General features: G+C 45.1%; 1 protein-coding gene across 2 annotated transcripts in view; it reads right to left on the bottom strand.

The window, feature by feature from the left end:
* The window catches only part of METAP1 (methionyl aminopeptidase 1), a 148,659-nt gene that overhangs the window by 125,727 nt on the left and 8,673 nt on the right, over positions 1-14,259 (bottom strand). Inside the window, exon 1 of one of the 2 annotated variants that reach the window (XM_030190719.1) lies at positions 1,526-1,706. The exons of the other annotated variant lie outside the window; for it this stretch is intronic. Coding sequence (XP_030046579.1) covers positions 1,526-1,648 — 123 coding nt within the window. The 5' untranslated portion in view covers positions 1,649-1,706. Of the gene's footprint in view, positions 1-1,525; positions 1,707-14,259 lie in introns of those variants that run through there. 2 annotated transcript variants of the gene reach the window in all.

Genomic DNA, 14,259 nt, shown 5'->3' with positions numbered 1-14,259 from the left:
TTTTTCATCTCAGTTATGTTTACTGGCTTTTTTAATGTAATCCATCTTGGACCTATTCTGGGAGTGAGAAAGGTAGAAATGTTTGAGATTAAAGGGAAAACTGTGTATTCAAGTGGTGTAACATATTAATCATGCTGTTTTATCCCAGAAAAAAAAAAAAAAAAAACACAACACACACACTCCATGCATGCATACTGATCAGGACACTTTTTAAAGACTGCTCCTTCGCAGAAAGCAAATATTTCATATGCAAACTTGGCCTTCCACAGCACATAACACACACATACCAGGACTCAAAAAAATAAAAAAAAGAATCAAATCTATCACCATATTCAGCGTAGCCAACCTTTCAAAATGATTGGGGGTGCTTCACTCAACATAAGTGAACACTCCCTGCTCACATTAAAGGAGTGTTCAATATTGGGGGTGCTCAGGCACCCACAGAGCTAGCACCTATGACCACACACTCTGCAAAAAGAACAGCAAAATTTTGCAGAAGCAAAACATGCCGCAGATAAATCTAATATAAATACTGTAAATTAAAAAACAAGAAATACAAAATCCCTTAATTCAAAGAAAATATTCTTAAATTGGAGTGTGTCACCCAGTTAACATGTAGGTCGAATTAAGCATTTTGCTCGAGTAATAATGGGATGATGCACCGCCATACACAAAGGTTTTAATGTGTCAAACTGCTGCAGTGGGAAAATATTGCTCGTTTAACAACTACATCGCCATGTGACTCACATCTTGAAGAAGCAGTTTCTGATTATTGTGAGTGCCAACAGGCTAGTATCGGAAAAAGCACCAAACTTTCACTTGAACTTTTAGCTCGTACTTCTGAACTCGGCCCAAAGATCTCACGCCAATCTCTGACAGGATCCCAGACTGACTGGAGGACAACAGCCCTCACGTTGTACACCGGGCACATCCAGTTAAAGGTCAAAGTGGTTCTCCCCCCTCTAATAGTCATATTAACCAATCTCCGGCAAGTTGTGATAAATTCAAACATACATTCTTAACGCTATTCCTATTAGCCTTACAAATAATAAAATAAGCTTGTAAGAATGAACTGGCAGCAGGGCCGACCATCCTCCATGCAAAGTGACAGCGCATGTCCAGTGCAAAAATCAACCACCTTCCGCTTTCAGCCAGCATAAGTCTGCAAAAACCGCATGCAAATGCCATTTAAAACTTCAGTGACACGCTACTATGGGGTGTGACACGGGGATCACCATCACCACCTAACTCACATTAGGGCCACCCAGCCTGCAGGCTAGTAACGCCGGTGTAGGACTGCCAGAAAACTCCAAAACTGCACACTTGTTCTGTCACAACCCGTCCTACACAAAGAAAAGAGAGAACAACCTGGCCCCGATCTGAGATCTATAGAGAAAGGTAGGAGGCAGGGAGTGGCCCTACCCAGGGGCTGCGGCTCCCACCCCGCGGGAAGAGGAGAGGGAGTGAGTGGCCACATGCCTCACCCCCACCGGACTAAGCGGCGCCTGTGGGGCGAGAACTGTACCTGGGAGCAGAAGTAGGAGCCCTGGATGCCCAGCTTGATGCAGGTGGGGCACTGCAGCTTGGCCTCGCTCTCGCAGCCCTCCGTCTCGCACACTCGGCTCTCCAATACCACCGTCGCCGCCATGCTCCTGCCTCCACCGCCAGTGCCAGCGCAGACTACTGCACCCAGGCCCGATCACAAAGTGAGGGGGGAGGGCGGAGCCGAAGGAAGGAGGGGCGATGATGGACCGGAGGAGGAGGGGGTGGCTCTGCCGGCTGCGCTTGCATGCACGCACTTTGCTGATGTGCGCTTGAGTCGCAAATTCGCAATATTACATAGTGAGGGGTTGCAAGGAGCGCTGTAGCACGGTGGACACCCTTCATCTATAAAGGGCATAAATCAAGACCTTTACGTGAAGTGGAGAGAGTAGGGAAAACCCGGGGCATGCAACGGACAGATTCAAGTGGAAACGCGCGAAAAGTGCAGGAAGGGCTGGCTTTCTGGTTTCTCAAGCGATCACTCTCATGCTATCAGAATCAAGGCAAGAGATACGCTGTCTCTGATTCAAATTCCACAAACTTTATTAGCTCGTTTGCAAAAGGGAAAAAGTACATATTACAGAGTAGTTACAGAAGTTCAGTAGTGGCTCTGGTCATAAAGGTGGTATTTCTATTAAAGATAGACACAATGGACTAGATTCTATATATATCACGCTTAAAAAAAATTGGTGCCAAAAATATACGCCTATGTGTATTCTATAAAGTACGTCTGAATTTAGGTGTACTTTATAGAAATTGCCTAAATTTCCATGCGGTGAAGCGCCCATCCGCAAAACTACATTTAGTTGCGGGAGCTGGGACTTGGTGTAAATGCTGACAACTAAATTACGAGTGGACTGGGTGTATTCTATAACAGCGCGTAGATTTTAGAAATGCCCATGGCCATGCCACCTTTTCAACTATGCGACTTAGAATTTATGCATATCACGTTATAGGTTATGCTTAGATAATTGTGTGCGTACATTCTAATTAATGCCCATTAGTGTCAATAATGGCTTAATTGGCAATTATCAGCACTGATTGGCTTAACTAATTTAGTTGTGCACACAAATCCAGAATATGAGAAGAATCCAGGGGAATATGTGTACCAAACTGTGGCAAAATAGGCACCCATATATCATAGATCCTACCAAGTGTGATTATGTAAGGAAGAATGAACAAGTATATCAATAACAGCTCCTACAAGTATGTGCCTCCCAAAGAGACATGCCAAGGATGGAGAATGGGCATGTACCGAGCACAGCAGTGCACCTGCCTGATATACAGTATTAGATAAATGACAGATGCACACACATGATGGAACAATGTATGAGCCTGCAAATAGGTGGGAAAATGTGGGATACAAATGCAACAAATAATAATAATAATGGCACTTTACTCCTGCTCTATACACTGACAAGAATTGACAAATAATGTTTCTTTTGACCTGGAGCCCGTTACTTGGTGCTGCTGTTTAACAATAAAAGAAAAATGGCTATGCACTGATATAACAGTTCCAGCACCTGTAGGATGGAAGACATCAAGGGATTGGTCATGACTGAGCTCTGAGCTCTTAACACTGAACAGCTCTGCTGAATGGTCACTGGACAAGGAAAGACAAAAGTCCTCCTCTCTGCTCTAATTTTTCCCTCCTTCAATCCTCAGCAGTCTTATTTATATTGTTTGTGCTCTCCACTAGCCTTCTCTCACCAACATCCTCCCTTGCGCAGCACGCTCCTGTTCCCTAAACCTCCTCCTCAACTTCTACTCAAAGCTCTCGGTCTCTCCCTGTGTTTGTGAGTGTCAACAGCAGATAAATCCAGAGACTTGGAGAGAGTGCTGAACTGCACTGTCTTAGAGGATGGAATGCTACTTGATCAGTCAGTATTCTCGATCTCCAGCAGGCAGATGGATGATCTCTGACAAGCTCCAGGTCCCATCTGATAATGGCTCCTGTTCTGGGTCTCTTAGTTCAGTGGAGCTTTGGGGTACACGACTGAGGGGTGCCGGCTTTAGGGGACACACCTGGTGATATCAGGTTCCTCCCCCACTCTTTTCCCATCTCCAGCCCTTCATTCAACTTTTCCACTGAAAAAAAATGAAGGCACAATTCTTTAAAGCCCACAGCCTTGTCTGCAGGAGGAATACTGGTTTGGACCAGTATATGTTTATTAAAAATAGCTTTTTTAAACAAGTAAATCAAAGCAATGTATACAGATCAATAAAAATCAATAAAAGAAGGGGAAAAAAGAGGAATGCCATCAAATGATAGGAAAGAATACAAGCATATCAAGATCAATCACATCGCTATATCCCTCACTGCAAGGGGCAACTGTCACTACTAGTAAAATCCCTACACTATGATCCAGAATAAGTCTTATTACAAAGAAAGGGTTTTAGCCTAACCTTAAAATTCTTAAATTAACATTTAGTCTTAATTTCTAGAGGTAAGTTATTCCACAAAAGAGGGGTCATACAATAAAAAGCACTCTTTGTTGCCTCCCAATACGCCTGCCTAGGGTTGGGAAGACCTAACCTGAAATCGTTAATAGAAGGTAGGTTGCGAACAGTAAAGGTTGAAATACATGGCATCAGATAATTGACATCGTACTTAAGTCACATAGCACTCTCAGTTCTGAATAACTATAGAACCTCCTTTGTCGGCTGGGCGAATAATAATGGATCTTTCTTGAGACAATAGTTGTAAAGCTTTCTATTCTTCAGTGTTGAAATTAACATACTGTCAGACCTGTGAGTTCTTGTACCAAGTAGAGCGCTGCCGAACCCAGTACTCGGACCAGGTTCTGCTTGGCGGCCAGATAACCCCAGGTTTCACCTGCGTTGACCGCCATTCCCCAGAGGTATAGCCCCTAGGTGCGGGCGGCCTGCAGGGCTTACGAGATGGAGCAGGAAGCGGGGTGATGAACGTGGCGGCCAGTCAGGCAGCAGGCAAGAGAGTAATCCAGGTATAGGCAGAGTCAGTAGGCAGGCAGCAGGTCAAGAGAGTAATCCAGGTACAGACAAGGTCAGGAGGCAGGCAGCAGACACAAGAGTAATCCAGGTACAGGCAGAGTCAGCAGGCAGGCAGCAGACACAAGAGTAATTCAGGTACAGGCAGAGTTAGCAACAAAGAACAAAGTAAAGGAGAAGCACACTACTGAGCAAGTAACACCTACCAAAGTAGAAGCTGAAGCAAGGAGTCTAGGGAGAGCTCAGCTGATAAAGTGCTGGTGTCTGACATCAGCAGGGAGAAGGGACACAGCCATAGGACAAGAGCAGGGGAAGAAGGAACTGGAAGACCAACAGGAGAGAAGAAAGGGAAGCCAGGCAGAGGAAGAGCAGACCCAGGTGGGTGGAAACAAAGCAATCAAGGAGCCTGGAAGCCAGGCAGAGAGAGAGAGCAGAGTCAGGTGCATGGAAGCAAAGCAATCAAGGAGCCTGCAGCCAGAAATGAACTACACACATATGGCTCAGGGCAGTGCCAGTCAAGTGTGCATGTCGACGGGACCCTGCGCAGCCCGAGGACACCGCTTGCATTGAGGTAGGGGACATGACAGAAACCGTTTTGATTGTTTTTTTGTCTTGTTGTTCCAAGTTTTCTAGATCCCATAATACCAACGCCTTAAATGTCAAGAGGTCCTGGAAGCATCCATCTTGATTTGGAATGGAACAAAGAAACCTCTTGTGCATTGATGTTGGTAGGATGTTGAGCAAAGTGTAATTGTACCTGTGCATTACAAGAAATATGTTCCAAATCCACATGCGTGGTGAAACAGTTACGAAAAATTGTGGGAACAAAAGAAAGAACACGTTCCAAAACTTGTAACTGAGTATGAGATAGTTGGAACCGAGATAAATTAATTACATTTGACCCCACTGTAGACTGGATATGGTAATGGGACCTTGTACCCATAAAAAAATTAGACGGGGTGGGCGTAGAATTGAGACCTAATTGAGGTAACGTTTGAAAAATAGGAAAACCTTATTGTTGTTGCCCTTGTTGACTGCCCTGAAGTTGTTGTGGCCCCTGTATGTGTTGAGTTTGTTGCTGTGTAACTGGAAACTGATGGTACTACATATTGCTTTGAGGTTGCATGGCTAAAACAGGAAAATAGCCTGGTACTGAAATTTTTTGTGATTGTGAAGTTGGTTGTAATCAATATTGTTGTTGTATTCGACTACCTCTGCGTCAGGTGCCCCGGTTCCTCATACAACCTCCCCGAACTTCACGGGAGGATCGTGCCTCTACATTTGTGGTGCCTATACTTTCATCAGAACTCAATAAGGCTTCAGAGATAACCCCAGATTGATGATGTGTAGTCAACATGGGGTTGTCACTTAACCAAGAGTAAACTGGACCTGAGGCATAGCCCTGCTGGTCCCTATGAAATTTCTTATGTTTATTTTGTCATAATGAATAATGGTCTTGTTCTAAACTCAACTGCTCTTCAATTTTAAACGGAGTCCCCGACTAGTAAGGAATTGCTTGAAGTTGAGTCAACACTCCATCCAACGATATTTGTAACTCTTTTGTAACTTCCTGGATGGTGTCAAGAATCAATACCATTAAATCTCTAGAACACTTGTTCAGAATAGCTGCCCATCATTCTAGAACGGTTTCTTATCCTGAAATATCTTTGGATCTTTTTTAATCCGCAAACCTCGGAGTATCATTTGGTGTTGAGTGTATTCAGTAAGCAATTCCAATCTAATCATATTACATCTATAATGTACATAAGTGTTTTTTTAATATAATAAAGTTCATGTCACCTACATTCCCTGTCTGTTGTAAAAGAGTTTTCTGTAACATAGATGTCGCATGTTCATCCGAGTAACCAAACATCGCCTGCCAGTTGGCTGCCATAAGGGATAAAATGTGGAATACCAAAACTCCAAAATAGTAAATCCCAGTTTCACTGGTAAAAAATATATCCAAAACCAAAAACCATGAAAATGTACAAATATGATAATCACTGAACAACTATGAAAGGAAACTACATTAAGATAAGAGGAGTTCCCTCAGACAATCAAGCACCCATGTGTTAGTCTGTTTAGACCACTCTCTAGTGGGACATAGCACTTCTTGGGAAATCACTCTTTCAAATGATATATATTGTGCTATAAGTGCTCAGTGTAACTGCTAACATGCCCAATTTAATCTATAATCTTACTGCACTTTGAAATGTCACTGAAGCCAGCTATAACAACAAACCAAACAAAGCAGATAATGGTTTCAATAGGATATACTTAATGAACTATTCACTTATCTTGTGAGCTCGGCATACAAAAAACAACGAAGGCTCCATGAAGTAAGTCGCTGTTCTAAAATGAACTGCTGCTGAAAGTAGCATGCTCTCCCCTGAATTGCGCCAGACTCCGCGGGTTTCATGTTTCTCTCCCCTGGATTATCGCCAGCTGAATAAAAGCTTCTCCATTTCCGGTACTCGTAAAGACTCCTCTGGAGGTAGGAACTCTTTGAATGATGATGTTTCTGTGACATCACTAAGAAAACAAACTTTATTAAGGCTCATTGCATAACAACTATGTGGGAATGTAAGGGGAACTACGCGTATCCCTTACAACTCACAATGTACATGCATAATGTATAAAGGATCCATCTCCCTCCTTCCCTTTCTCTCCAAATTACTTGAGCGTGCTGTTCACCGCCGCTGCCTTGATTTTCTCTCCTCACATGCTATCCTTGACCCACTACAATCTGGTTTTCGCCCTCTCCACTCAACTGAAACTGCACTTACTAAAGTCTCCAATGACCTATTACTGGCTAAATCCAGAGGTCTCTATTCCATCCTCATTCTTCTTGATCTTTCCGCTGCTTTTGACACTGTCGATCACAGCATACCTCTCGATACCCTGTCCTCACTTGGATTCCAGGGCTCTGTCCTTTCCTGGTTCTCTTCCTACCTCTCCCTCCGCACCTTTAGTGTTCACTCTGGTGGATCCTCTTCTACTTCTATCCCTCTGCCTGTCGGCGTACCTCAGGGTTCTGTTCTTGGTCCCCTCCTCTTTTCTATCTACACTTCTTCCCTTGGTTCATTAATCTCATCTCATGGCTTTTCCTACCATCTCTATGCTGATGACTCCCAAATCTACCTTTCTACCCCTGATATCTCACCTTGCATCCAAACCAAAGTTTCAGCGTGCTTGTCTGACATTGCTGTCTGGATGTCTCAACGCCACCTGAAATTAAACATGACCAAAACCGAGCTTCTCATTTTTCCCCCCAAACTCACCTCCCCACTCCCCCCGTTTTCTATTTCTGCTGATGGCTCTCTCATTCTCCCTGTCTCCTCAGCTTGAAACCTTGGGGTCATCTTTGACTCTTCTCTCTCCTTCTCTGCTCATATCCAGCAGATCGCCAAGACCTGTCGTTTCTTTCTTTACAACATCCATAAAATCCGCCCCTTTCTTTCCGAGCACTCTACCAAAATCCTCATCCACACCCTTGTCACCTCTCGTTTAGACTACTGCAATCTGCTTCTTGCTGGCCTCCCACTTAGTCACCTCTCCCCTCTCCAATCGGTTCAAAACTCTGCTGCCCGTCTTGTCTTCCGCCAGAGTCGCTTTACTCATACTACCCCTCTCCTCAAGTCGCTTCATTGGCTCCCTATCCGTTTTCACATCCTGTTCAAACTTCTTCTACTAACCTATAAATGTACTCACTCTGCTGCTCCCCAGTATCTCTCCACACTCGTCCTTCCCTACACCCCTTCCCGTGCACTTCCCTCCATGGATAAATCCTTCTTATCTGTTCCCTTCTCCACTACTGCCAACTCCAGACTTCGCGCCTTCTGTCTCACTGCACCCTACGCCTGGAATAAACTTCCTGAGCCCATACGTCTTGCCCCATCCTTGGCCACCTTTAAATCTAGACTGAAAGCCCACCTCTTTAACATTGCTTTTGACTCATAACCACTTGTAACCACTCGCCTCCACCTACCCTCCTCTCCTCCTTCCTGTACACATTAATTCATATGATTTGCTTACTTTATTTTTTGTCTATTAGATTGTAAGCTCTTTGAGCAGGGACTGTCTTTCTTCTATGTTTGTACAGCGCTGCGTACGCCTTGTAGTGCTATAGAAATGCTAAATAGTAGTAGTAGTAGATCAATATGAAACGCTGTATAAAATGTCCCACTAGAGAGTGGTCTAAACAGACTAGCACATGGGTGCTTAATTGTCTGAGGGAGCTCCTCTTATCTTAATTTAATTTCCTTCCATAGTTGTTCAGTGATTATCATATTTGTACCTGTTTCTGGTTTTTGGTTTTGCCTACAATGCTGATGACATTCAACTGCTCTTTTCTTTTGATTCAAGCTCCACTTCACATTTTGTTTCCATCTCTCGCAAGTTAGACTCTGTTGCTAACTGGCTTGCCAAGCAGTGTCTGAGATTTAACTTGACCAAGTAGTCGCCATGATTTTCTCTTCTCACTCCCCACTGCGAATCCTCCTTGCTTTACCATTAATGCTATCCCCCTCCACTAGAATTCTGGGGTCACTTTGGATAATACTTTGTCTTTTCATTCTCACATTTCTCGTGTGGTCTCCTCTTCCTTTACACTCAAGCAACTTAGCTCTGTTCACCCCCTTTTGGACTGCAGTTCCCTCCTTATCCTTTTACACTCACTTGTATTGTCTAAACTCGATTACTGTAACTTTGTCCTTCTTGGCTTGCCTGCATACTAATTACACCGCTTGCAGTTGGTCCAAAGCACTATGATAAACTTCTCAATTAGAAAAAAATATGGCCATGTCACACCTCTTCTCATTGCGGAACACATGCGTCCTATGTCTTTTCAAATTCCTTTTAAGATTAACCTCCTGTCTCACAGTATGTGCTTCTCTGGCCTACTGTCTTTTCAGGCCTGATTCCATATGTCCCCACACGATCTCTTTGATCAGCTAACCAGGGTTTACTCACCATTCCTTCTTTTCGTCAGGTTTTTCAGGATACTTTAAGGCAGTCCTTTTATAGTGTTGCCACACTTACACTATGGAATGACATAAGAACATAACTGTTGCCAAACTGGGACAGACCAAAAGTTCATCAAACCTAGTATCCTGTTTCCAACAGTGGCCAATCCAGGTTAAAAATACCTGGCAAGATCCCAAAACAGTAAAATAGATTTTATGATGCTTATCCTAGAAATAAGCAGTGGAATTTCTGCAAGCCCATCTTAATAATGGCTTATGGACTTTTCTTTTAGGAAGTTACCCAAACTGTTTTTAAAGCCCGCTAAGCTAACTGCTTTTACCACATTCTCTGGCAAGAATTCCAGAGTTTAATTACATGTTGAGTGAAGAAATATTTTGTCTGATTTGTTTTACATTTACTACTTAATAGCTTCATTGCATGCCCCCTAGTCCTAGTATTTTTGGAATGTCAACAAGCAATTCACGTCCACCCATTCCATTCCACTCATTATTTTATAGACCTCTATCATATCTCCCCTCAGCCATCTCGTCTCCAAGCTGAAGAGCCCTAGTTGTTTTAGCCTTTCTTCACAGGGAAGTCTTCCCACCCCTTTTATCATTTTTTTGTCACCCTTCTCTTTACCTTTTTTAATTCCACTATATCTTGTTTGAGGTGTGGTGACCAGAATTGCATACAGTATTTGAGATGCGGTTGCACCATGGAGCGATACAAAGGCATTCCATTTCTTTCCTAACACTACCTAACATTCTATTTGCTTTCTTAACTGCCTGAGATACCCCGGGTGAGGTTATGGGGTAGCCCTGTGAATAACTCAGCAAGACAAGGTATATAAATGTGAAAGTAAATGTTTTATTCATCTGAGCCCTGAGAACTTTTGCTTCACAATCCTCTATTTGTGCCTTGATGAGTCTTTGATAGTTTGACATTTTAAGGCCTATTACTTCTCTTTGGCCTTTCCACATTCCTGATGCATCTATTTGCTTTCTTATCTCAGGCATGTTATCTGGCAGCCCTTACCTTCCTTTTGTTCTCTTCCTTTTCCCTTCATTCCATTTTGTAAAGTTGTAATATTTCCCACCCCATTATCCTCTTGTTTTTCTGTGTTGTGGTTTTGATTGTGGCTTGTTTTTGTTTTCCCTCCCCCATTAGTTTTGCTGCATTGTAAATAACTTAGGGTCAGATGCATTAAACTTTACGAGCTAATAACGAGCCATTAACGAGCAGGTAGTAAACCCTGGCATGCACTAACTACTCCCCCCCCCCCCCCCCCGACAACGGTAGCAGCTAACGCAAACAGAATGCAGATGAGCAAATTGTGTAGAAACCCTATTGAAATGAGATGCACTAAGCTTTTCCGCTTGCCCTAACACTGGAAAATGCTGGGAAATCTAACGAGAGGTATGTACCTCTTGTTGGGGCTATGCGGGCTTGGAAAACATATAAAATGTAAAAAAATAAATCGGGAGGGGGCAAAAACGACCAAGTGCTTGTCAGGAGCGTCCTTTATGGATGTCCTGTATGGACGGCCTTGCCCCCCCCCCCACCCGAGATCGCAGCCCTGGCCCCCCTCCCTTCCTTCCTTCCTTGAAATGGCAGCTTCCCCGCCATCCTCCACCCCCCCGTGGCCCCGCCCCCCCTGAGGTCGTCGCCGCCACCGCTCCCCCCTCCGTCTGCCACTGGGCCCTCACAGCGCCTCTCACCTCCGTGTGAAGGCGCTGCGCCCAGTGGCAGAGGGAGGGGGCAGGTGGAGGGGGGAGTGGCGGCAGCGATGACCTCAGGGGGGGCGGAGGATGGCGGGCAAGCTGTCATTTCAAGGAAGGAAGGAAGGTTGGGGGGGCCGGAGCTGCATAAAGTTCTGATTTCAATGCAGGGGGAGCGGGGAGCAGCGGCGGCAGTGACCTCGGGCGGGGGGGAGAGGCAAGGCCGTCCATAAAGGACGTTTCTTTTAACATCCTTGGCATGCGCAGAGCACCCAGCATAACGCTTGGCTGCTCTGCACATGCTCTACCGGCCGATTATCCGACAGTTTTACGAAGGATTAGAGAATGCAAGTGAGCTGCAATGGAGCAAAGCATTGAGGCCAGACAACCCAGAGTCCCGTTTCCTAAAAAAAAAAAAAACAAGGTGCCTTCGCATTGAGACAAGATGCCATTAAGTTCTGAGTAATGACCCCCCCCCCCCCCCATTTCTGCATGATCAGACAGAAGACTCGCAGGGAGAGTTCTCTCCCCCCTGGAATGAGGGCATGGCGACTGAGAAAGTCCGCCTGAACATTCAAGGATCCTATGGTGTGTGCTGTCGACAACATGGGCACATTGGCCTCTGTCCACCGAAACAGCATCCGAGCCTCCAGTGCCAGCTGAGTGCTGCAGGTGTCCCCCCCCCCCACCAGTTGCTGTAGGCCACTGCCATCAAATTGTCTGAAAAAATCCAGACCAGGTGAATGTGGAGAAATTCCTGCAAATCGAGGCCTACAAGGATAGGGTTGAGACCTCAAAAGGACAGCTTTAATGCAAACTCCTGCTTCTTATCCTGCACATCCTTCAGCGCAATACCACCCTCCACCGGCAGGGTTGTCTTTTTAGTGACCACCACTACCAAGGCATCTACCTTAGGGAGCCGAAACCATTACAGCTCCTCTTGAGGGACTGGGTATAAAAGGATATTAACCCAGTCAACATAAAGGCTGGCATCTGGTGTGGACCGCTGCGCTGAAATCAATTCTTGCATCATTTCATGCACTGGAAAGGACCTGGGGGGCCTCTTGGTGCTAGCCATTGGTGGTGGTGGGGGGGGGGGGGCGGTTAGCAGCAGATGCAGCCTGCAAGTCTGAGGAGGAAATTTGGAGCACCTCCAAGGTCTTCCAAGTTGAATGAAGGAAGCTCTTTCTAATAAAAAATAAGTGCACTGCAATGGGGTCATCAGATTCAACCAGAATCAATTCCCCTCCTCCAGAGTGGTGGTGTTCTGAGGGCAAAGTCGGCACTTAGCCAGTTAAGTGTCAATTTTCAGCACTTAACTGGCTAAAATAACAACACACAGTCCTATCTTTATATGGTTCTTCATAGCTGATTAAAGTTAAGTGCCAAATATTGTACTTAACCAGCTATGTTTTTGCTTACTGTGTATTCCTGGAAATTTAATGCTGGAGCCCTGACATGGCAGCATTGAATTTCTGTGCAAAATGCTGGCAGTAGTGAGCAATACGTTGATCACCGCCAGCTGAATATTGGGCCCTCTGTTCCTTTTCTTCATTTTTAGAGAAAAGAGAACCTCACAGGGCTGTGAAGGGAGAGGGAAAAGAATAGGAGAGGGGGGAGGGAGAAGGGATCTGGTGGATGGGGAATGAGGAGGGAATTTCAGCAGAGGGAGAGGAAGGAAGAAACAGGACCTCAGGAAAGAAGTGTAGAGAGATGGAGGTCAAAGAAAGAGTAGGGCGAATTGGGGTGTAGAAGTATAAAGGAAGAGAGGATATCCAGGATCGAAGAGGAAGGGAAAAATCTACTCACAATATCTTTGACATGACTGTGGCAGTGTGGCTCCACAGTCAGGGTTGGAACTCTCAGGAATATAGCCACACACAAGGGTTGCAAGTAGAACAATAGTTTTATTGAAATTCAGAATAAAGGTTTTCCAAGTCTGTTCTCCCCACAGACTGGACACTTTAACCACTGCAGCTTTACATAGAGGCATATTTTCAAAGCACTTTGGGAGGCTAAGTTCCATAGGTTTCTATGGAACTTTGGGAGGCTAAGTGCTTTGAAAATGAGCTTGATAGTAACATAGTAGATGACGGCAGAAAAAGACCTGTATGGTCCATCCAGTCTGCCCAAGACAAACTCATATGTGTATACCTTACCTTGAATTTGTACCTGTCCTTTTCAGGGCACAGACCATATAAGTCTGCCCAGCAGTATTTCCCGCCTCCCAACCACCAGTTCCGCCTCCCATCACCGGCTCTGGTACAGACCGTATAAGTCTGCCCTCCCCTATCCTCACCTCCCAACCACCACCCCCTCTTCCCCCCAACTGCTCCGCCACCCAATTTCAGCTAAGCTTCTGAGGATCCATTCCTTCTGCACAGGATTCCTCTATGCTTTACTATAGTTTCTTTGAGCACTGTCCCTGACAGGCTCCACAATTCAGTATATACTACTCTCCCCTCTTGTTTCAGGGTCCCTGCAGCCTAGCTCAGATATGGCTTCCACCAGTATAGTCAATTCTTCTGCTCTCCAAGATTTCTGTAGTCTCGCTGTCTCTGACACAGCTTCACAGGTTTAGTCAACACTCGCTCTCTTAACTTTGAGGTTCTAAGGAAAATTTCTCCTACCTCACTGAAGCCTCTGCTTCTGGCAAACACAGGGTAGCAACCTCTACTGAGAGCCGCTCCTCTTCCCAAGGTCTCCTCAGGTACTGCAGACAATGGGAACACCCTGGGAGAATTCCACCACTTGGAGTCTCTCTCTAGAAGAATTCTTTCCTTGGGGCCTCCCTGATCTGTTCTGTCCCAGGGCATTTAACCATCTCCATGCCAGAGTCTCCCCCACCTGCCATAATGTGCTTTAACTTCGACATCAGTCGAGAGAGTGTTCTTAGGAAACCTGCTGTTCTACCATTCAGTCCCTCACAATGACCCTCCAGGGTCAGGTCTGCTTGGACATAAGTGACGGCAATAGTCTGTTATGCTTGACAAAGATAGTCCAAGGTTTATTGACATTGATCCCTTATCTCATTTACACTCCATCCTCCCTCTGATCGCCT

The sequence above is a fragment of the Microcaecilia unicolor genome, chromosome 2 (assembly GCF_901765095.1).
Source record: "Microcaecilia unicolor chromosome 2, aMicUni1.1, whole genome shotgun sequence".
Taxonomy (NCBI): Eukaryota; Metazoa; Chordata; class Amphibia; order Gymnophiona; family Siphonopidae; genus Microcaecilia; species Microcaecilia unicolor.
This window is presented reverse-complemented; position numbering and strand designations above follow the sequence as displayed.